Source organism: Neopelma chrysocephalum, unplaced genomic scaffold (genome assembly GCF_003984885.1).
Source record: "Neopelma chrysocephalum unplaced genomic scaffold, ASM398488v2 Primary Assembly neopelma1_44, whole genome shotgun sequence".
In the NCBI taxonomy this organism is placed as follows: Eukaryota; Metazoa; Chordata; class Aves; order Passeriformes; family Pipridae; genus Neopelma; species Neopelma chrysocephalum.
This window is the reverse complement of record NW_020897703.1, coordinates 18,538,909-18,561,224: the sequence shown is the minus strand read 5'-3', so window position 1 is coordinate 18,561,224 and position 22,316 is coordinate 18,538,909. Positions and strand designations below refer to the sequence as shown.

Sequence of the window (22,316 nt, the reverse complement as noted above, 5' to 3'; positions counted from 1 at the left end):
GGGGGGCGCCGCGGCGGGGCCGTGCCCCGGGCGCTGCCCCCGGCCCCCGCCGCGCCGTGCCCCGCAGGGCGGGAAGGGGAGGCCGGGGGGCCCGGGGCGGGCGGCAGCAGGTGGGTAAGTCCCGGCGCCAATGAGCAGGCGCTGGGCTCCCCTAGCAACAGTGCCCGCGCCAATGGGCGCCGCCAGCCGCCCGCGCCGCTGCCCGCAGCCCTGCCCGCCGCCCCGCTGGGACCGGCCCTCCCGGGCGGCCCTGCCCCGAGCTCTGCACCGGCCCGGCGTGGGCTCAGGGCACAGAGCAGCACCCCGCTGCCCTCCTGCCACTCCACCGGCCGTGCTGAGCCGTGCCAAGGCATGCCAAGCCAAGCTGTCCCCACACCGGCCAGCCAGCCGTGCCCTGCCCCATCCCCGGCCCCCTGGGGTGGCAGAGCCCTGCTCTCACCCCACACAGCATCACCCAGCCCCACCAGGGCCGGCTCGTCGCTCCTGGGCTCTGCGGGTAAAGTCCAATCCTGCTTAGCATCCCCTCGGGGCCCCGCACTTGGCTGCCCGCTCTGTGCCCGCCCGCTTCCTTGGGATTAGGCTCTGTGCTTGGCTTTCCCACCGGGATTTGCCCTAGCTGGTGGTTCCTTCCCCAGCCGGAGGGAGGGAGGAGGCCAGTGGAGTCCGTCCGGGCAGCAGCGAGGTGCTGGGCAACAGAGAGCCGTGAGGGCAGCCTCTGCCCTCTTCCCTGCTCCTTCTCAGAGCACTGTTTTTGTGAGCTGTCCTGAACTGGCTGCTTTAACTTGGCACTGGGAAGGAGTGATGCTGGCCTGGGGACAATCAGTGACAATAAACCCATTCTAAACCAACTGAGCCTTTAAAGGGACTACGGGGGCAAAGGGATGCTGGAACTGGCTCCAGGTGGGAGCAGGCAGACGGCCGCTGTAATTAGGTTTAAACTGGAGCTGGATCAGTCTTTGCAGGGGATTATGACCCCTCCGTCTGTGTAGGCGCTGCGGGGGGCCTAGTAATGCTTGCTCAGCGTCCTGGCACAGCTGCAGCATTAGGGGTGAGCCCTCGGGTAAGGAGCAGGAACATCTAGGGCTGGTGCCTCTCTGGCCCCATAGGTTGGCATGGGAGGGCTGGACCCAGTGTGGAGGCCCAATTTGTTTTTAGAAGGACACTAGGAGCTGGAGCAGAGATGAAAAATAGCCAGAAATATGATTAGAGGATTGGAGAAAATGCCTTGGAGTACAAGCTTAAAGAGCTCAATCTGTTTAGCCTATAAAAATAGAAGACTGAGGGGTGACTTAATTACTGAGCATAATTACTTCACAGGCAGAAAATACCAGGTTGTGGAAGTCTCCAGTTAATCAAGCAGGAAAAGGGTGCTGGAGAGCCACGGGCAGGAAATTGAAGACACAGACAAATTATAAAACAACATGAAGCTCCTGGGGGTGCAGGCAGGTTCTCTGGGGACAGTGCATCCCTTCAGCCACACGCTGTGTGATGGTCTGCACCCCCACCAAGGAGGCTGTTTCCCCATTCCCTCCCTTCCCATAGTAGTGGGGGGACAGAGCAGGATTTCTGGTGGCTGAGCGCTGAGTGGTGGGATTGCTTCCGGGCACATGCCAGTGGTGTCTCCATTCCCCTTGTCTCTTTCTCACCAGGTGGGGCGGGTGCCGGAACACAGTTTTGCCGGCAAGCCATGAGGCAGGAGTGGAGATTTTGATGCCTCTCCCAGGAGTCCCCAGAGCCATGACTGCAACTGTGCAGACGCTGCGGTTCAAGCTGCTGCCGCACGAGCCAGGCCAGGAGTGGGAGCCCAGCTGCCAGCAGGAAATCGAGCGTCGCTACCAGGTGGTGCCCTCGGTGGTGTGCGCCATGTGCTGCCTTTTTGGCATCATCTACTGCTTCTTTGGTGAGCCAGGCCAGCCCAGCAGCTGGTGGGGCAAGCAGGGAGAAGGGCAGGGGGGAGCTGGGGGTGCTTTCCATCCACTCCCTGACTGCGGTGGTCTCTCCATAGGCTACCGCTGCTTCAAGGCCGTCATGTTCCTGACAGGGCTGATGTTCGGCTCCATCATCATCTTCATGCTGTGCTACAAGGAGCGGGTTCTGGACACACAGCTGAGCGTGGAAGCCTCAGTGGGCATTGGGCTGGGCATTGGAGTCCTGTGTGGGCTGGTCACCATGCTGGTGCGCAGCGTTGGCCTCTTCATGGTGGGGCTGCTCCTGGGGCTGCTGCTGGCGGTGGCCACGCTGGTGGTGATGGAGCAATTCTACCACCCGCCGACAGTGTGGATCCCCATTGCACTGCTCCTGGGTGTGGGGATGCTCTTTGCCGTCCTCACCCTGCAGTGGCAGCGCTTCTTCACCACCCTCTCCACCGCCGTCTTTGGGAGCGCCATCATGACCGTCACTGTCGACTACTTCATCGAGCTCTTCCTCCTGGTGCAATACATCTACGAGCGCATCAAGGTGGCCCCTGCTCGCCCCGTGTGCTGGTATAGCTGGGTCATTTTGGGCGTTTGGCCACTCCTCACCACACTGGGTGTCCTGGTCCAGTGGAAGGTCACAGGCGAGGGCTACTCTCATACAGAAGGTGTGTGGGGACTGGGGGAGATTTGCATGCGCAGGGTGAATGGAGGAGCCAGGGACGCTAGGGACCGGGGTGGAGGTTCCCAGCACCTGGTGTGCATGGACAAATATGGGTTTTGGGACTCTGGCGGCACAACACTCAAAGGGAGGCTTGGGTGCACAAAGCTGGGACTGGTTTGGGTGCGGAGATCATTTGGGTGTGCTTCCCAGTGCTCACAGGCCCCTCTGCTCCACAGTGATCATCAGCCGGCAGCAACGCCGGGTGCAGCTGATGCGCATCAAGCAGAGGGAAGACCGAAAGGAGAAGAAGAAGAAGCGGAGACCCCACCATCCGCCACCCCACCAGCACAAAGCCCACCCACCAGAGCCTGCTTACCGCCGCAAGCCCAACCCTGTGCGCCGCTTCGATGGGGACGTGCTCTCCCCTGTGAGTCCCACAGCCAGGGTATAGATCTCCCCCAGACTCCACAGCCCTTCCTTCTCCATGTGGGTGGGCTGCGGCGTGGAAAGGTGTCCAGGCACCTCAGTTGACATCTGAGCACCTCAAGGGATGAGACTGGGGCATCCCAGCTGCCTGGGACCAGGCAGCTCAGGAAGGGCTAAGCTAGGACATTACCACCACAGAGCAATTCAGCCTTTGGAAGGAAATGAAAACTGCTGGCTGAAGCACTGTGGGCATAGTAGAAACAGGTGGTAGGCGAGGTGTGAAGTGTGTGCCTAGGGAAGGCATGAGACTCTGCACCCTGCTCTGGCCCACCCCTGGAGGGCCCGAGTGCTGGGGATTGCACAGGGCTGTTTCAGGGGAGAGGATGGGAAATGCTGCTGCAAAGTTTAGGGTGGAGTGGGGTGGAGTGAGCCAGGAGCAGAGCCCCTCTCATTCTCTGTTCCCCCTCTCTCAAGCAGAGCTATATCCAGAGTTTCCGGGAGCGGCAGACGGGACCATCTCTGAACAGTCTCATCGCCAGCTCCCACGCCGTGGTGGACCTGGACTATGACTGCAGCTCCACCGTGCCCCTCACCACAGGCTCTGGCCCTGCTGTGAGGGTATAAGCCAACCCAGTGACCTCGAGCAACACCAGCACCCCAGCCTGCTCCGACAGAACCCCTGGGACAGGCAGGGCTGTGTCTTCGGCCTCAGATGGCCACGTGCAGCTGGGGGCTGCAGATGGAGACCCTTCTTGGAGACATGTGGGACTTGTCTGGGAAAGCTCTAGCTGCCCATGAGATCCAGAGGTGCTGGGGAAGCCCTTCGACAGGGACTCAGCCCAAGGGCCAGCACCCATGGACATGCAGTGCGAGTGGCTCTGCTGGGGTGGTGGGTCTCTGAGCCCCTACTGCTGCGTGTTACCCTATGGTCTGGGCACGCTCATCCTGCATCCTAACATTTCCCTCCCCATATTTGAGCCCCCCTTTCCCAAGAGCAGCTCCCCATGCCTGCCCCCACCCCATCGCACCACCCAGCAACTCCCCAAGTGCCTGTCCCCTACGTCCCTTCCTCAAAGAACAGGTCCCACAGCCCTTTTCCCCACAGGAACTCCCCTGAGCATGTGTGCCCTGTCCCACCCTGGCCCCAAGAGCAGCTCCCAGGCAACATTTCCCAAAACCTGCCTCCTCAGAAGGTCCCCCTGCCCTAGCCACCGTTCCTACACCCCAGAGCAGCTTGCCACTCCCCTTTTTCCCAAGCTGGACCGGGGTGATCCTGGGGCAGAGACTGCCAGAGCCAGGTGGTTCCCAGCGTGATGCTGGCAAGTGGTGCCTGTCCAGCGGGAGTTGCGCTGGCGGGGTGCATCCCCCGCAAAATGTTTTGATGGGAGACAGGACACTGGCTCCAGCCTTTGGGCGGAGGCTGGGCTGCCTCAGGGATGCGGGGACCCCTGCAGTGTCAGAGACCGTCGCTGTTTTGCTGGCGACTGGATTTTTATAGTAGCCGGGGGGGGCCCTGGGGCAGGGCAGGGCAGGAGCCCCTGCCCAGAGCACTGCTGAGGGCAGAGGCTCACGCCTTGTATATATTTCTCTTGCTGTGATTTGTATTAACTTATTATGGAGTGAGCCAGGATTTCCCCATGGCCAGGCAGGCAGGATGGTGGTGAGACTGGACCAGGGAGCCCCCTACTTTGGGAGCCCCCCACAGCGCAGCCCAGCTGGCCCCGCTGCCCCAGGAACTGCATGTTTCTGCCAGGCACCCCCTCTCCTGCAGCGTCATGCTGCCATCTCCTTTTCAGTCTCTTTTGTAAATGTGCCAAATGCTGCTGAGGCCTCGGCCACACAGTAAAGAGCCTTTCGGAGTCCGGCGTGTGAGGCCAAGGGCTGCGCCGGGGGCAGGGGTGAGGGGCGGCCCCAGGGGCCAGGCTCCCAGGGATGCTGAGCAGGATGCTGGGTGGTGCCACCACCCCTTCTCTTAATGGGACCCTGACTCGCTGGCGTGAAAGAAACCATGTCAGAAAAAAAGGCTGTTTAATGCAGAGCCCTGAGGCTGGAGCAGGCACGGGATGGTGTCCGTGTGTCTGTATGTGGTGGGGAAGCGTGACCCCATCTCCCAGCAGCAGCATCAATCTGTCTGTGTGCAGGCCCTGAGTGCTGCATCCTGGCTTCTAGCTCCCTGTGGGAACAATGGGAGTTAGAGAGCTGGAGCATTGCCAGAGCTGGTGGGGCACCCAAAAAGTGTATCCCAGACAAGGAGGAACAGATCCCTGGACCCATATCCAGCCTTTTCCCCCCACACCAGCACTCAGACTCTTGCAAGCAGTGGGGCATGGGGACAAGGCTTCTGGTGTCCCTCCACTGCAAGGCAGATCAGCACTGCCAGCCCCCAGTGGTGCCCCCCTAGGTGCCCACTTACCCTCTACCAGGAGCCGGGCAGTGGAGCGGTCATCAAAGGCATCACAGGTGTATGAGTCCTCATCCTCCGGCTCCACGCGGTGGATGATGAGTGTGCGGTAGCAGTCCAGATTGCAGATCTCGTACTTGTCACCAGCAAAGATCTCGGTGTCCCCACGGAGCCAGCGCACCCGGCCCCGGGCGTGGGACACGGTGCACTCCAATGTCGCCTTGTGCCTCGCCAGCACCGTCTTGTCCCGCAGCGGCTTCACAATCCGGATGGGCAGCGCTGGCAGGAAGGGGCAGGGTGTCAGCATTGCGAGGTGAGTGGGCTCCCATGGGGATACCACAAGCTGACCTGGTGCACCCCAGCCCTGGTGCTGGAGCCCAGCCTGACCTCACCGCCCACACTGGTACCTTCCACATGCAGACTGGCCTCAGAGATGGCTGCCCCAGCTGCAAAGCGGATGAGTCCCTGGTCCTCAGGGCGCACACCGCAGAACAACAGGAAATGGCGGGTCCCTGGGGAGGGAGAGGCTGGCTCAGTTGGCACCCATAGCAGGTGGGGGCAGAGATCCCCTTTTGTCCACACAAACTCCCATTGCTTGAATTCATCCCCTCCCAGCCCCAAACCAGGTGTGGGACCACCTGCAACCCCACCTTCTTGCCGTGTCTTCACTGTGCTGGAGACCTTTATTTTCTCACTGTCCCGGAACCACTCGCCCTTCACATCCTCATGTGACACCTCACAGGTGAAGACAGCATTGTCACCTTCCCGCACCTGGACCTCCTGCAGCTCCTGCACAATGTGGACCTGGCGCTCTGCAAGTAAGGGACAGGATGCCAGGGCAGCCAAGGGTGAAGGGGAACAGGCTGTGTAGGGTTTGGGGTTGCACAAACCCCCAGGAGCTGAGTGACTGTACCCTGGACATGCAGCATGGCAGAGGCCTGGCAGTCGCCTGCATCGCAGGTGTAGCTGCCTGCGTCGGCCAAGTCACAGTGGCTCAGCTGCAGGATGCGGCGCCGGCCCGCTGAGTAGATGCGGCAGTGGGGCCCTGGCCGCAGCTCCTGTCCATCCTGCTCAGGGAGAGTGTGCTCAAGGGTGCAAGCAGGCAGCACCCTGCTGCTTTGCCCCCATCTGCCCTGCCTGCAGCCCTGTCAGGGAGGGCAACAACTGGAGGACAAAGCAGGGAGGAGGACATGGCCACGCACTGCTGGAGAGGATTCGGGCAAACCCTCACCTTGAACCATTTCACCTCTGCATTGGAGCGAGACAACTCACATTCAAAGCTGGCGACCCCTGTCTCTGGGACCCCCAGGTCTCGCAGGACCCTCACCATAGTGACTGGAGGCTCTGAGGAGGTAGGACACAGGGCAGGAAGGTTTGGTAGGGCAAAGACACGCAGAGAAGGGTATCTGTGCCTGGATCATTTCAGCATGGGGTGAGTGGCACTTAAGGCACCACCATGAGCAAGCACTCAGTGGTGGTCCAGCCACCTCTGAACCCAAACCCTGGCTGGACCCACTGCCCAGCTCACATCTCCTCCCTGAGGAGAGGGCGACACTTGCCAACATGTGCCCAGAGTGGCTCAGCTCAGTTCTGGAATCTCCCCCAGTACTGAACAGCTGCAGGACAGACAGTGCCAGTGCCATGCACCCCAGCCTGCCCCAGGGACCGTACCCCGCACACTCAGGCGGGCACTGCAGCGCAGGGTGTCAGCAGTGAAGGTGATGGTGCCTGAGTCTTCCAGTGCCAGCCTCTCCAGTGTCAGGCTGTGCCCACAGCCCGTGGCGCTGATCCGGCATGTGCCACTGGGCTTCACCCGGATGCCATCCCGTGTCCAGACCCCAGGCACGTGAGGGTGAGACAACTCCAGGTGGAAGGTGGCTGTCTCCTTCTCGAAAGTCTCCACATCTGCCAGTGGTGTCCGGATCGACACCTTCTGGGCTGTGAGAGACCCATGTCCATGAGTAGGTGTCTGCCCAGCCCCTGGGTCCCCAGTCTGCACTTGCTGGAGCAGTACTCTAAATCCAACCGTTTATACCAGGCTCCCACCCTTGCCCACACACTCATCTACCTCTCTGGTCAACAACATTCCAGCCAAGGATCAGCTCTGCCCACACTCTCCCATTGCAGCAGTTGGGTGCCCTCCCCATTCCCATCCCCATCCATGTCACCTTCCATCCCCATCCCCAGGATGGTACTCACGCTCCACACAGAGCTTGGCCTGTGTGCGGTCATGCAGGCTCTCACAGCGGTAGGTGCCACGGTCAGCAGGGCCAAGGCAGCGGATGGTGAGGGTGCGCAGGCACCCCGACTCCTGCAGCACGTACTTGCTGCTTGGCTGGAGGAGGACACCCTGCTTCAGCCACTGCACCTCAGCGGCCTCGTGGCTCACCTCCACCTCCAGGCACACGTCCCCCTGCTCCTCTGCCACCATATCCTGCAGCTTCCGCACAAACAGCACCTGTGCCTCTAAATGGCCCATATACTGGGTCAGCAGCTGGCCCCAGGGCTGTGCCTTGGGCTGAGCCCCACCTGTCTCCTTCCCCCTCACCTTGCACACTCAGCCGGGCCGTGCTCACCAGCCCCTCGGCGTTGGCTGTCACAGTGCCTGCATCCCCTGGCTGGCACTGCCGGAGGGTGAGGCTGTGGCACAGCCCGCTCCTTGTCACCAGCAGCCGCTTGCTGGGGACCACAGGCTGGCCATTCAGCTGCCATGTCACAGCCACATCCTCAGGGGACACCAGGCACTTGAAGGTGACATCCTCCCCCTCCAGCACTGTCAGGCTCTGCAGCTCCATGATGATCTCCACCACTCTGGGGACTACAGCCAGGGTGTCAGGGCTCAACACAAGGGACCCCCCATCCTGCAGAGCCGCTGAGCATCCCTGCAACCCTGACATCACTGTGCCCGGCTTCCCTGGACCCCCATGGCATAAGGGTCCCTGGAGTGGCGGTCAAGCCTTGGGCTCACCCTGCACTGTCAACGTTGCCAGCGTCTGGTCGTCGTTGGACTCGCAGCAGTACTCGCCAGCGTCCCCAGGCTCCACATGGCTCAGCACCAGCGAGCGTTCCCGTCCCTCTGCCATCATCTGCCGGTGGGGGCCAGGTGCCAGCACCCGCCCATCCTTCCGCCACACCACATCGCCCCGCGGCTTGCAAAGCTCGCACCACAGCACCACCCGCTCACCCTGCCGTGCTCGCACATCTGACAGCCCACGCAGGAATTTCACCTGCAGCTCTGCACAGTCAAACCCCCCATGTCAGCACCTGCTGCCACAGCAGGGGTTCCCCGGGAACGCCACTGCCCCCCCCAGCTGCCCACCTCTGACGCTCACATCGAACTGCATCTGGTCGTGGGGTGAGAGGCAGGTGTAGATGCCGGCGTCCTCCATGGCCACACTGTGGAGGATGAGGCTGTGCACGCGGCCCTCCCGACGCAGCTCGCAGCGCTCACCACTCACCACTGCTTGCTGCGGGCCCAGCCAGGTGACATCAGATCGCTCTGTGGAGGTGATGGCAGAAAGCACAGCACTGCCACCCTCCAGCACCAGCAGCTTCTCCTGCTCCTCCCGTTTGTTCACGAACAACATGGGTGCCTCTGTGCCATGGGAGCATTGGGGTCAGCCGTGCCCCTGGCAGCGGCACCAGCATGGAATAGGGGTAAATCATGCTGGCATGAGGCAGTGGACCGCTCCTGCCCCTGACATGGCTGAGGGACACCTCCAGGCTCACCTTTCACATGCAGTGTGAAATGCACCTCATCATCACCAGCATCGCAGAGAAAGATGCCACCATCACCCAGCTCCGCTTGCTTGATGGTGAGGCTGCGTGTGGGACCCTCACTGCACACCAGCAGCCGCCCACCTGAGCACAGCCTCTGTCCATCCTTCTGCCACTGCACTGCCGCTGTCTCCGGGGACAGCCGAGCCACCAGTGTCACACTGTCCCCCTCCTGTACCTCCAGCGGGCTCTGCGCTTCCTCCTTGTTGACAATGCACACAGGCCGAGCTGAGGGGCACGGGACAAGACAGGGCTCAGGGGTGTCCCCATAGTGTGGGGCAGTGCAGGGGCAGGACCACTGCAAGCAGAGATGATCCCTCAGTGAGTTACTGCAAGGCAGGAGGACTCTGAGGCTGGCTGGAGGTCATAGTGGGACCAGACAGGGGTCCCAGAGGGGCAGGCATGCAGGCTAGAGGGGTCTGGCAGCTCAGAGTCCACTCAGGGAACTCAGGTTGTCAGCACAGCCTGTCACTCCTGCATCACTCCCTGCACAGGCAGCTCAGCTGCCAGGTTGGGACCATTAATTTTGGTGCGCCCCTCCACCCTGATCACCTTGCTGGGGAGCCAGGGTTCCTGCCTGCACCAGACCCTCTCCCACCCGCCCAGCCCTCCATCTCCAGCTGATAAGGGTCTGGGCTTAGTTCAGCCTTTGGCAGCCAAAGCAGGAGGAGCGGCGCCTGGGAGCCGGCCAAGGCTAAATTTAAACAGTCCCTGGCTGGGGGAGGCAGCAGGGACATGTCTCGCCGCAACCCTGACATGTCCCTTTCTGACCAACAACTCCTGTAGGGTTGGGGACAGGGCTTCTACCCTCCCCAACATGCTGCCACCCTGTCCTCTGCTATCAGCAGGGTCACATAGGCATCCCCTCCCCTCACCCAGGTCTGTGGCACGATCCCACCATGCTGAGGGTCCCCGGGGTACTGAGCCAGCTCACCCGACACCTCCACATTTGTCACCATGCGGTCGCTGGCAGCATCACAGATGTAGCACCCTGAGTCGCTGGGCTGCGCCCCACGGATGGTGAGCTGTCGCAGCACCCCACGGGCTTCAACCTGCACCCGTTCACCTGGATGCACCTCATGGCCATTCCGGAGCCAGCGCACGATGGCGTCGGGCCGGGACAGCTCACAAGCCATCACCAGATCCTCCCCGGCCACCAGGCAGCGATGTACCACAGTGCCTGTGCTGCCCACGATGGTCACTGGTGGCTCTGGGACTGAAAAGATGGGCAGTCACCACAGGAGTAGCCTGTGCCAGGTATTGCAATGGCCAGACTCTGTTCAGACTCCTCTGGCTGCAGCTGTGCAGCGCCGGGGCTTCCACAAGGCCACCACACAGGTGCAGCCTGCTCCCCATTTGCCCCCTACCAGCCTCCCTATGCTCACTGCCACCCAGCCCAGCCCCACACTAGCCTGGCAGCAGCCACAGACCCACCTCAGTCCTTGCCACTCTGGCATCCCCACTGCTCACCTTCTACAGTGACGAAGAAGACGATGCTGTCATCGCCGGTGTCACAGAGGTACTCTCCCGCATCCCTGCCCATGGTGCCCAGGATCACAAGGGATCGGTGTGCCCCGTCCTCCTCAAGCCGCACACGCCCCGTGTCCTGCAGCTTCTCCCCATCCTTGTACCACTTCACCTCCCCGTGGGCGTGTGAGAGGTGCACCTCCAGCACCAGGTCCTCCATGGCCCGGCAATGCCGGTGGGTCAGCAGGACATCCCTCTCCAGGATCATGACCAGCGGATCTGCAGCATCCAGTACCAACAGAGCTGGGGTCTCTGGGGTCTATGCACCCAGCTCTTCCAACCAGGCTCTCCCCTAGCCTCTTGCTCACCCAACACTTGGACAGTGAAGGTCACTGTGTCATTGGCAGTGTCACAGGTGTATTTTCCAGCATGCTCGGCTTGAGCAGCAGGGATGAGCAGCCGGCGATAGGCACCGTCCTCTTCCAGGACCAGGCTCCCCCCAGCCTCCAGCCTGATGTCCTCCTTGGCCCAGCACACAGGTGCATCCACACGGGACAGCTCACAGCACAGTGTCACTGTCTCCCCCAGGGACACCGTCATGACAGGGACAGGTCTGCAGGGCTGCAGTATCCTCACTGGAGGCTCTGCAGGGATGGCATGTCTGTGATGCAAAGCAGCGCAGGGACATCGTGGCCCAGGACACTCCTCTGGTGCCAGCCCCAGGCGAGCGACTGCACTGGTGGCCCCGTCAGTGGGCACCCACTGGCTTCATCACCATGGAGGAGCCAGTCCCCTCCACCAGGCTGGGACAGACCCTGCAGCCAGAACCACATCAGCACCTCCCTGCTCCCGGGTCTCCACTGACCTGACACCTTGACGTCAAAGGAGACGGCCTCATCTTTGCTCTCGCAGATGTACTCGCCTGTGTCCTCCATGCTGCTCTTGGGGATGAAGAGACAGCGCCAGGCCCCCTCCACCCCCAGCAGAAGGTTGTCAGTCTCATCCACTTCCAGCCCATCCTTGAACCAGCGTACAGGAGCATCTGGCACAGAGAGCTCGCATCGCAGCTCCACACGCCCCGGTGCCTGAACCAGCAGCTCCAGTGAGCGCTGTGGAGGGTGTAGGATCCTCACTGGTGGCTCTGCTAGGGGTGCAGAGGAAGGGTGTGAGACCTGCTCACTGCACTGCTCCTGGCTCTGCTGTCTCAGCTTACTGTCACCTGTGCCCTGTTCCTCAGGGGCTGTACAGATGCTACAGTGTCTCACCCCAGTGCAAAGAGGTGGGAGCTGTTTGAGGACAGGGGTAGTAGGCACACAGATACAGCTGCATAATGCTGAGGGCAGAGAGCAGGGCTGGGGACCCCACAGCACAGAGCTGGGGCAGTGCTGCCCTTCTCAGGATGTCCCTGCTGTGCCACCAACCTGCCACCAAGATGGAGTAGGAGACAGATGCATCTCCAGCGTCGCAGCTAAACTCCCCTGTGTCCTGTGGGCGGGCACAGGGCAGCACCAGCCGGTATTGCGGGCCCTCCTGCTCCAGCACCAGGCTCTCATCCATCTCCACTTCCTCCTCGCCCTTGTACCAGCGCACTCGGGCCACCGGCCGGGACAGCTGGCACCACAGCTCCACACGCTGCCCGGCCACATAGGAGTGGGGGGCCTCCTTGTTGGAACTGACAATCCTCACTGGTACCTCTGTTGGGGGACACATGGTGAGGCTCAGCCTTGGTGCTGAGTGAGGCCCATGTGAAGACAGGCATCTCCTGGAGCAGCTCACCCACCTCTCACGGTCACTCTGAAGCTGGCAGCATCGTCCCCAGCATGGCAGATGTACACCCCCGAGTCAGATGGTGCGGCTGTGGCGATGTGCAGCCTCTGCGAACATCCCTCTGAGCAGATGGCCAGGACCTGGGTTGGGACCACGGCCTTGCCATCCTTCGTCCAGTGGACACGGGCATCTGGGGGGGACACTTCGCACTCCAGCACCAAGGGCAGCCCTGCCAGCACCTCCTGGAGCTGCTGTGCCTCAGTCACCGGGGTGATGCGGACCTGCAGGGCTGAGAGGACCAAGACCCTGTGTCGCTTGGACTTCCCAGCCCTGCAGTGCCGGTAACTGCAAGTTGAGGGAACACCAGGGCTGATGTGTGAAGTAGAATAAACCATGGGCAGGCAGCTGGTTGTGCCTTGGGGTGTAGAGCGGCAGTGTGGCACAGGGCTCTAGGAGACAGAGCAGCTGGCCTGTCGCTGCCTGTATCCCAGGGGCATGGGCAAAGAGCTGCTCACAAGGAGGCGAGGGGCAGATGAGGTGCTGCAGCCACAGTGTAAGCATGGAGCTGGGCCAGAGGGAAAAGGGGAAGAGGGATGTAGGTGTGTGAGGGATGTAGGTCTGCATCTCACCTACCTGCCACAGTGACAGTGTAGAAGACAGAGTCCCCGCCAGCATCACAGACAAACTCCCCTGTGTCCTGTGGCTGGGCACAGGGCAGCACCAGCCGGCACTGCAGCCCCTCCTGCTCCAGCACCAGGCTCTCGCCTGCCTCCACCTCCTCCCCATCCTTGTACCAGTGCACTGGGGCCACCTGACGGGACAGCTGGCACCACAGCTCCACACGCTGCCCGGCCACGTAGGCATGGGATGCCCCCTCATTGGAACGGACAATCCTCACCGGCGCCTCTGCCAGGGAGAGACACGGGGTTCAGCCAGGACGTAAAGACCAGAGCCAGTGATGGTGGCAGTCACAGCCCTGTGTGGAGTGATGGTTTAACCAGCTTGTTGGCTTTAAGGCTGGAAGGCACCACCTCATCCACAGCCTACATAGCACAAGCTTCTATGTGGCAGGCACATAGACCTGCCCGGGTCTCCCTCTCCTCCTCGCCCATCACACCCAGGAGGAGTACCTGGCTTCAAGCTGGCTGTAAATTGCTGCCACGCCCTCGCACCCATGGTACCTGCCCTACTCTGCCCTGCGATGGAGCTGAGGGATGTGGAAGGAGGTTGTGGGTAAGCAAGCGCCTCATTAGCAAACCCCAGCACTGCTAATCACTGTCTGCGGTGTCAGCACCAGCCCCTGTGGCTGCCCTACTGGGGGTGCCCACTTCTGTGCCTGTCTCCCCATTTCAGAGGCCACCAGGGGCCAGCTGAGGTTTCTGTCTTGGCTCAGCTTTGGCATTTTCTGGCACTGCAGTGCAGGCATATGGCTTACCTGTGGCCAGCAGCCCTATTCCTCTGTCTCACCAGGACCCAGAACCCAATTCCAGATTGCAGTGATCACTAAACACCACCATTAATGGGTTACACGTGAAATGAGTGCCACTGCTCACATTTTCCCCCTGACTTGATCTAAAGGCAGAGGGGCTCCAAGTACAAATTTTAGGTGACCAGCCCTCCTGGGAGAGGATCAGGATGCTACGCACAGCCAGCACTGCATTGCACACATGCATTGCACACATGCATTGCAGCCAGCTGCAGCTGGCCTGGACTCTGCCATGGGTGTTTATCCAGCCCATGGCTCCAGACAGGCACGAGGTACAGCCAGCATCGGAGCACACACCAGCAAACAAGCAGCAACATGCCCTTCTCATAGCCCACAGCTGCCCTGTACTGGGCATCCAGCCTGGAAACTTCCCAGATGGTTCCCAGCTACCATGCCCAGGCCCAGCAACACACCACAGCCCCGCAGTGTGCGTGCGGCGCCGGTTTGCAGTGATTAACCTGCCACACGCTGAGCCTGCATCCGCCTGGTTTTCTGATCAAACGGCTGGTAGCTGCCTCTCTCCCTGGGCCTGCTAAAAGCAGTCACATCACTGAAGTGCAACTGGAGATGTTGAGCAGCACCAAAGCAAGGAGGGGGCGATGTGTCAGCCCTCAGCAGGCAGCACCACTGTGGCCTCAGCCTCTCACCAGCTCTGAGGGAGCTCCAGCACTCAGCAGCTACTGGAAGACCCAGAGGTGCACAGGGGTGGCCAGGCTTGAGGCAGACATGCTCCATGCCACAGCAGCCCCATGGGGGATAGCTGGGATGCCTCGGGGAAACCCAAGCACGCCACAGCAGCGCTTGACTGCAGCAGCCAGCCTGGCACTCGTGCCAGAGAGATGTCAGCCTGAGCCTCCTGTCACCCACCCCCAGCCCTGCTGGTGACATCGACGTCCAAATCCAGATCGAACCAAGCCAGCTTCCCTAAGACCCTTCTGTTGAAGTTATGCAAAGCCGCTCAGCCAAAAGGCTGAGCTTCAGCAGATGGTGTTCCCCCTCCTACCCAAGGGAAGCAGAGCTCTCCATGCCCCATGCTCCCGCAGGACAGACCGTGACTCCTGCCTCTGCCCAAAGCCCACACTGCCTGTCCTTCCCACCAGCGATTTTGCCTTTATCTCACTAAAAAACCTCCCTTCCTCTCCCTCCCAGCAGTCACCACTCCATTGACTCTTCAAGCAACTCTTATCATTCATCCCATCTTCACTTACATCCTCTGCCATCAACTTTGGCCCTTTGTCCCATGTTAACACCACGGTGAGGCTTTACCCCTGTAGTAACAGAGCTTTTTAACTGGGTTTTAGCTCTGCCCCCAGTCACCTTCCTGTGACTGTGGGATGTGGGTTTCGGGGCCAGCAAGGGGAAGCCTTTCACTCACTTTCAGCTTTCATTATCTTCTGCCAACCAGAGACGCCAGCAGCCGCTCCACAGCCGAGGCAGCCGCTGCGGGATGCTGTCCCCTGCTCCCACCCAGCAAACACCCCCAGTCGTTGGTCTCCAGGCAACCACTAATTTTCAGGTCAGCAATTAATTCTGTCCATCAGAGTGATGTCTGACCGTGAGTCACCCCACGCCAGGTGCCCAGCCCACTATTTTTAGGACTTTGGAGGAGGGTTTGGTTACTGGCCATGACAGAGGTCTGGCAAACACCCTGGTATGTAGGTGCTGGGTGCCCTCGGGTGCTCTAGTGTTTTGGACAAGCAGAGCAAGCTGTTCCCTCTGGCAGTCAGTTTGGGTGGTTTTATGCACCAGAGCTGCCACAAAGACTCCAACCAAGCAACCGACCAAACTGCTGGTGAGGACCTGGCAAGAGAATGTCTGACAAGCGTCCCATAGCGGCAAGTGACAGCAATACTGACAGCAGCATGCACACGCTGTGGCACCCTGCACCACCAAAGAAAGGCCCCTGAGACCCTGCCATCCCTCCTGCATCACACCCACCTTCCACAGTGATGGTGTAGAAGGCAGAGTCCCCACCGGCATCACAGACGAACTCTCCTGTGTCCTGTGGCCGGGCACAGGGCAGCACCAGTCGGCACTGTGGCCCCTCCTGCTCCAGCACCAGGCTCTCATCCATCTCCACCTCCTCTCCATCCTTGTACCAGTGCACTGGGGCTGCCAGGCGGGACAGCTGGCACCACAGCTCCACACGCTGCCCAGCCACATAGGTGTGGGTGGCCTCCTCATTGGAGCTGATGATCCTCACTGGCACATCTGCCAAGGATAATGTATGGCTCAGAATGGGTACCCAACTGGCTGCAGCTTTCAGCCCCATCATGGGAGTGAGAAGAGGGGCAGGAGCACTATCAGCAGGTGGGGTCCAGGCTCCCACAGGCAGTCCCCAGCTCACCAGACACGGTCACCACAAAGCTCACGGCATCATCCCCAGCGTCACAGGTGTACACACCAGTGTCCGAGGGACTCGCCGAGCGGAGGAGCAGCCTCCGCACGCAGCCCTCTGCCTGCACTACGATAACGTCATCTGGAGGCACGGCCTCACCGTCCTTCAGCCAGCGGACAGGAGCATCCGGGGCAGACACCTGACATTCCAGCAGCACAGGCAGCCCTGTCGGCACCTCCCGGAGCCGCTCGGCCTCGGGCACTGGAGCAATACGGACCTGCGGGGCTGAGAGACATCGTGAAGAGGTGAGAAGCATCCTCCACCATGAGAGCCCACGCTGTTAGGGTCCCGGCAGGCCCCCTGACAAGCGCCCTGCTCACCTTGCACATGCAGCATGGCTGAGTCCCGCACTCCACCAGACACAAAGGTGATCTGGGCCCCACTGTCAGCCAGCCGTGCTCCCCGGATAAGCAGCGAGTGCTCCGTCCCGCGGTGCTGCATCCTGCACCGACCTCCTGCATCCTCCTCCTCCTCGCCCAGCCTGGCACCGTTGAGGAACCAGGAGCCGTGCACTGCAGCTGACAGCTCCAGGGAGAACTGCGCATCCTCGCCGTCCCGCACCCGCACATCCTGCAGACCCCTCTCCAGGCGAGCTGCCGGGACTGGAGCACAGCCAGACTGAGCCTCAGCGGCACTAACTACCAGCACGCTGTAGCACAACATCCCAGCTCGCCTCTGGGGAGACTCAGCTCCCAGGTGGAAGTCCCTGGCTCGGCATTCTCACCGAGATGCACGGAGCCGGGGAATTCCACAGGGTTGCTCCTGCCGTGCTTGTTAGTGGCGCAGATACGAAAGCAGTAGTCGGCCTCGCGGGGCACGCTGTCACCCAGCACCCGCACACAGCCGGGCAGGTCAGTGGCCAGGCACTGCACCCACTCACCCCCCACTGCCTCCCGCCGCTCCAGCAGGTAGCGGCTGGCAGGGTGGAGGTGGGCATCGGGTGCAGGACACCAGGTCAGCAGAGCCGTGTTGCTCTCCACCACGCTCATCTCAGCTGCCACCGGTGCGCTCGGAGGATTGTGCTTCACACCTGCAAGTCACAGCCCATGTTGGCTGCTTGGGGATGGCAGTGAGATTCCGGGTGGGGTGGCAGAAGGGTTGGGTGGGGCTACACAGCCTGTTTCTTTGGGGATCCTCTCTTTGATGGAGGGGATGGTCTTGCTTTTGTGTAGCATGATGCTAGTTACAGGGGTTTGTGAGTGCCAGTGAGGCTGGGGTTCTGGAGCCCTGCTGAAAGCTCCCTTCCCAAAAGAAAACATCGCAGCATCACATCCCCAGCATACTGGGTACCCATTCCACCTCCCACTCTCTATCATCCCCCATGAATGGGCAGGACAGAGGACATGGGACCCCTTCAAGCCTGCAGCTTACACTTCACCCGGAGCTGAGAGGACGTCTGTGACTCCCTGACAGTGAAGGAGATGATGCCCGCGTCCTGGCGGGTGACATGCACCAGCACCAGGATGTGTGTCCTGCCGAAGCTCTTCAGCACAGTGCGGGGTGACTCCTGCAGCCGTAGCCCATCCCGGCTCCAGCAGGTCCCCTCTGCCTCATCCTGTGTCTCCACACAAAAAACTGCATTCTCCCCCTCCATCACATCCAGCTTCCGCGGCAGCCGTTTCACAATCACCCCTATGGAAAGAGATATATGAAGGCTGGGGAGGGATGCTTGGGAACAGAGTGGGCTCTTTGAGGTGGGAAAGAGGAGGAGGAGGAGGAGGAGAAGGAGGAGGTTGAGGAGGTGCAGCAGTAGGCACCACAGCCAAATGGAGGGAAAGCAAATGCAGGGGGCAGTGGGGACCCTGGCAAGGAGGGGGATAGGAAAACAAAGCTGTGCCACCGGAGACCTGACCCCCACCTCGGACAGAGACCTCGGCGATGCTACGCCCTTTGTCCTTCATCTGGCAGAGGTAGATGCCATCGTCGTCAGTGCGGGCATCGCGGATGGTCAGGCGCCGCACCACTCCTTGCTCTTCCATGACGTACTTGTGACTGGGCTGCAGCTCCCTGTCCTCCAGGTACCAGGCAGTGGGGATGGTCTCCAGTGGCACCTGGCACTCCAACACAGCATCCTCTCGTTCTGCCACCTCCACATCTGCCAGTTGCACCTGGAACCGCAGCCGGTGCTCTGCCACCAGAAGAGAGAGGAGCTGAGGGCGTGCGGGGTGCAGCACCAACCATAGTCCTTTGCTCACATTGTTCCCAGCTCACAAAGAGCACTGAGCCCTTGGCCCTCCTCTGTCCTCTCCTTTGGTCTGCATAAGATGGACTCTGCCTTGAGAAACACATCCCCCAGAGCAGGGAGAACCATAACACAGCTTGGGGAGACCCAGGGATGCCCCCAGCATCTCAGCAGGGAGTTTTGGGGGATGCAGAAGCATGGAAGACAACACACTGTGGCAAGCATCTTGGCGGAAGGGAGCAGTAGGGTGCACAGGCAGGGAGTGCACCAGGGACAGGGTCACTCCAGCAATGGGTTCGCTCCAGCTGGCATAATGGCTCAGGGGGGATGGGGCTGCCGCCAGTGTAGATGGTTGGAGCCTTGCCCTGCAGGGTTGCCTGCCAAAATCACTCAGCGCTTCCAGGGGAATTTGTCACCAAGGCACTGTCCCCCTTCCCTGTTCATGGCTGGACACCCACAGCCATCCCAAGAGGCCACCTCTCTGTTTGCAAGAAGAGAGGGACATGGAGGGGGGCACAGCTCACAGAGGAGCCCAGCATCTCCTGCTTCCAGCCCACAGCTCTGTCCTGAGGAGCCTGAGATGACCCTGGCTGCACAGGGCAGGAAGGAGCCTAGGGATGCTGGGCTCCCACACGGACACATCCCTGCCAGACAAAACTCCCTGGACCCACCCAGTGCCCAGCCACCCCTGGCACTGCTTGGACATGCTCCTACCTTTCACCTGGAGCTGCACTGCACTGAGGGTCTGGCCAGCAGTGTTGGAAGCAGTGCACATGTACAGCCCCTGGTCCTGGGGCTTGCAGTACAGCACCTTGAGGATGAAGTAGCCCTCCCGGTCCTCATAGATGAGATGTCTGCGGCCAGGGGCGAGGGGCTCACCATCCTTCTGCCAGATGATCTCTGGCTTGGGCTTGCCAGTAACGTAGCAGCGAAACTTGGCGTGCTTCCCTACACTCACAGCAAATGCCTTAGCCGCCGGCACCCTGGCCGGCACTATGCCATTGGGCACCCAGATCTCTGGTCCCATGTGCCGTCCCGCTGTGTGCCGCCGCCGCCGCTGCCGCTCCACCAGTGGCTCGGGACCATCAGCAGGAGAGCCATTGGGAAGCCCATCCATCAGTGCCTGGGGTTCGACCAGAAGCACGGCAGCAGCCAGGGCCTCCCGGGAGCCACTGCGTGCCCGGCAGACATACACACCCCCGTCCGGGGGCCGGGCACCAAACAACTTCAGGAAGTGCCAGTCCTCGGGCTTCTGCCCCACTGCGAAGTGACTGCTCTCAAAGAGGTCGGAGAGCTTGTGCCCATCCTTCTCCCACTCTAGCACTGGGCAGGGCTGCCCAGACACTCTGCAGGTGAACATCACATCCTCCCCCCGGCACACCCTCATGGATGAGGGGGCAATGAGGAAGGCAGGTGCCTCACTACCCAAGCATCCCTCCTCCTCTTGTGGCTCCGCCGCCTCCACCCTGAGTGCAGTGGCAGCATAAGTCTCACCAACGCTGTTCTTCGCCTTGCAGATGTAGAGCCCACTGTCCTGGGGACTGGCACCAGACACCAGCAGGCTGTACAGATCCCCCTTGGTCTCTATATGGAAACGGCCTGAGGGATCAATAGGGTTCTTGTCCTTTTCCCAGAGGATGCTTGGCTGGGGATCACCCCTGATCTGGCAGCTCAGGACCACATCGGTGCCACTTTGGACAGTGAAGGCACGTGGATAGGCCAGGAACCTGGGGGCTCCCCCAAACCCCTCCATCACCACCTCCTGTGGTCACAGCAGGCAGATGGCTGGAACAGCAGTGGGGACCATCAGCCTGGGGAGATACAAAGACAAGACTAGGGTAGGGGCTCAGGCTTTATCAAAAGGACTGACCAGTGTGGAGCCCCACCAGGAGGGAGCTGCGCCCAGAGCAAAACTCCCAGCATGGACCCCATGCTGCAGGAGCATCGCCCTCTCTCTGAGCAGCTCAGCCCCACTGGATATGCTCCTGCATCACCCAAATCACCCATTTCCCAGCCCGCGGCAATAGCAGAGGGGATAAAAAGCAACTCTTTGCACCCCAAGGGCCTGGGGCACTCACAGCCTACCTACCCCAGGGTTGCAGAGGGGACCCAAGCTCGAGCAGCAGGCGATCCCTGCCTAGACAGGGAGCACAGGCGCTTGCTGAGGCTGGGGGACAGCAGAGGCAAGAGGGCCCCCCTCCCACCCCTTCCCCACCCGCCGGGCATTCCTGCAGTATCGGGTGGTGGCAGAGCCGCATTCCTACATCATCTGGGCCGGCTCAGCAGGCAGGTGCTGACACAGGGCTGTCACGGGCTCGAGGCTCTGGCTGGATCCGGGTACTTCCTCCTAGACTCGGATGGGCAGGCGGCCCCCCCTGTGCCCGGCGGCCACCCCACAGGGCCATGCCCTATGGCAAAGTGGGCTCTCCCAGGAGCAAGTTCCCCTCCAGAGTGTGGTCCCACAGGCAGGATCCAGCCCTTGCGCACTGAAAGTCATGACTGGAAATGATCAGCCCCAGGGGCAAAGATAAGGCCGGGGAGATGGGTCCTGCTTTTGGAGGGCATTGCCTCCATCCCCAGCTTTCTGGGTAACCATGCCCACCATCACAGGCAGGAGCAGAGCAGGGTGCTCTGTGCCTCCCCCGGGTGAATGCACTGCAGCCTCTGCCCACACCATGGCTGGGGCTGGGGCAATATCCGTCTCTGCCTTGGTCGGGCAGGGGGAGGGGAAACAAGAATACTCCCTGAATGAGCCAGAGGGGACGGTGGGAGAGGGTTGTTCCCCAAGGAGTGAGAAGGACTGGGGCCAGCTTCTCCTCCCAGCGCCCTACCCCTGAAACAGTGCATCCATTCAGAGCCACCTCCCCGGCCAAAAACTCCCCTGACCCACAGCCCACCCCACAGCAGCCTCTGCAGATGCAGACAGACCTGATGGCTCAGCTGCCCCACTGCACCCTTTAACCACTCCCTTCCCTGATCACCCTGCCCCAGACAGCCCCTCAGCCCAGTCCCCATCTCCACACACGCACCTCGGTCCACTGCCTCTCCCCTGTGTCTCCCAGTGCCGGTGCCCAGCTCCTGCTGCTTCCTCCAGCTCCGCTCCTGGGTGTCAGTGCACAGGGACCAAACGTTATAAATGCCTGCAGCTGCTGTCCCCAAAAATACCCTCTGATGACACACTGGGTTGATAAGACCGAGCCTGTTCCATTCAGCGCCTGACTGAGGCAGGGCTGGCCTACCTATGTATAGCAGCCTGGCGGGAGCCACCCCAGAGAGCTGGGGTGCCACAGCCCCAGCTGTGGCTCCATGATAGCTCAGCCAGCAGCAGGAGAGAATGCACCATGTGGGATGCACAGTATGGGGTGCATGGTGTGGGGTATATGGAGCGGGACACCAGACTGCAGTGAGAGAGGACATGCCATGCGAGACATGCTGCATGGGGCGGGATGTACTGCACTGGATGCTGCATGAGGTGCCAGGCTGTGCATGGGATGTGCAGGACACTGGGCTGTGGGAGGAGCAGAGGGGATACACAAGCTGCCCACCACCCACAGGGCAGGCGGGGCTGATGAATCGGGAACACCTGGCAGTGTCCCCTCAGGCAGCCATTAGAGGAAGGGCACCGGGTCCCCTTGCAGCCTATGCCTATGCCTCTCCTGCAAATCCCACCCTGTGAGCCAGCCCATGGAGCACTCCAGGATCCTTTGCCTGGCACTGCTGCAGGGTTTCCAGCTGGCTTGGCTCTGCCTCACCTCTTCTCTCTCTGAAGCTGGCCCAAGCATTCCCCAGTCCCAGCCCCAGGGACCTCTTGCTGTCCCTCCTGCTTCATGTCTCC

At 61.1% G+C, this 22,316-nt stretch overlaps 2 protein-coding genes across 3 annotated transcripts; one reads left to right on the top strand and one right to left on the bottom strand.

Annotated features, from left to right (window-relative positions):
• The first annotated feature begins 88 nt into the window (after window positions 1-88).
• On the top strand, window positions 89-4,865 carry TMEM198 (transmembrane protein 198). Of its 2 annotated transcripts, none has more exons than XM_027678788.1 (5): window positions 89-110; window positions 1,650-1,900; window positions 2,006-2,581; window positions 2,814-3,004; window positions 3,481-4,865. In XM_027678788.1, the coding sequence occupies exons 2-5, from the start codon at window positions 1,711-1,713 to the stop codon at window positions 3,625-3,627; spliced, it is 1,104 nt and encodes a 367-aa protein (XP_027534589.1). In that variant the 5' UTR covers window positions 89-110; window positions 1,650-1,710; the 3' UTR covers window positions 3,628-4,865. The 2 variants fall into 2 exon arrangements, with proteins under 2 accessions (XP_027534589.1, XP_027534588.1); XM_027678787.1 differs by lacking the exon at window positions 89-110 and adding an exon at window positions 408-496.
• Window positions 4,866-5,087: 222 nt separating this feature from the next.
• On the bottom strand, window positions 5,088-20,872 carry OBSL1 (obscurin like 1). Its single transcript, XM_027678785.1, has 25 exons — window positions 19,196-20,872; window positions 18,158-18,427; window positions 17,671-17,931; window positions 17,024-17,329; window positions 16,620-16,901; window positions 16,249-16,524; window positions 15,840-16,112; window positions 13,049-13,321; window positions 12,070-12,378; window positions 11,514-11,789; window positions 11,017-11,292; window positions 10,652-10,927; window positions 10,116-10,397; window positions 9,134-9,409; window positions 8,724-8,999; window positions 8,373-8,639; window positions 7,953-8,222; window positions 7,604-7,870; window positions 7,076-7,342; window positions 6,636-6,748; window positions 6,318-6,471; window positions 6,055-6,216; window positions 5,812-5,916; window positions 5,417-5,683; window positions 5,088-5,176 (listed from the first exon to the last, which is right to left on the bottom strand). The coding sequence occupies exons 1-25, from the start codon at window positions 20,232-20,234 to the stop codon at window positions 5,169-5,171; spliced, it is 6,831 nt and encodes a 2,276-aa protein (XP_027534586.1). The 5' UTR covers window positions 20,235-20,872; the 3' UTR covers window positions 5,088-5,168.
• Window positions 20,873-22,316: the final 1,444 nt, after the last annotated feature.

Excerpts from the sequence above, each read along its gene's own strand:
- TMEM198 (XM_027678788.1), top strand. The coding sequence starts at position 1,711 with ATGCCTCTCCCAGGAGTCCCCAGAGCCATGACTGCAACTGTGCAGACG. Across the intron at positions 1,901-2,005 it reads CATCATCTACTGCTTCTTTG|GCTACCGCTGCTTCAAGGCC; the intron begins GTGAGCCAGGCC and ends GTCTCTCCATAG. Across the intron at positions 2,582-2,813 it reads GGGCTACTCTCATACAGAAG|TGATCATCAGCCGGCAGCAA; the intron begins GTGTGTGGGGAC and ends TCTGCTCCACAG.
- OBSL1 (XM_027678785.1), bottom strand. The coding sequence starts at position 20,234 with ATGGAGGGGTTTGGGGGAGCCCCCAGGTTCCTGGCCTATCCACGTGCC. Across the intron at positions 8,640-8,723 it reads GTTCGATGTGAGCGTCAGAG|AGCTGCAGGTGAAATTCCTG; the intron begins GTGGGCAGCTGG and ends TTGACTGTGCAG. Across the intron at positions 8,223-8,372 it reads GGCAACGTTGACAGTGCAGG|TCCCCAGAGTGGTGGAGATC; the intron begins GTGAGCCCAAGG and ends CCCTGGCTGTAG.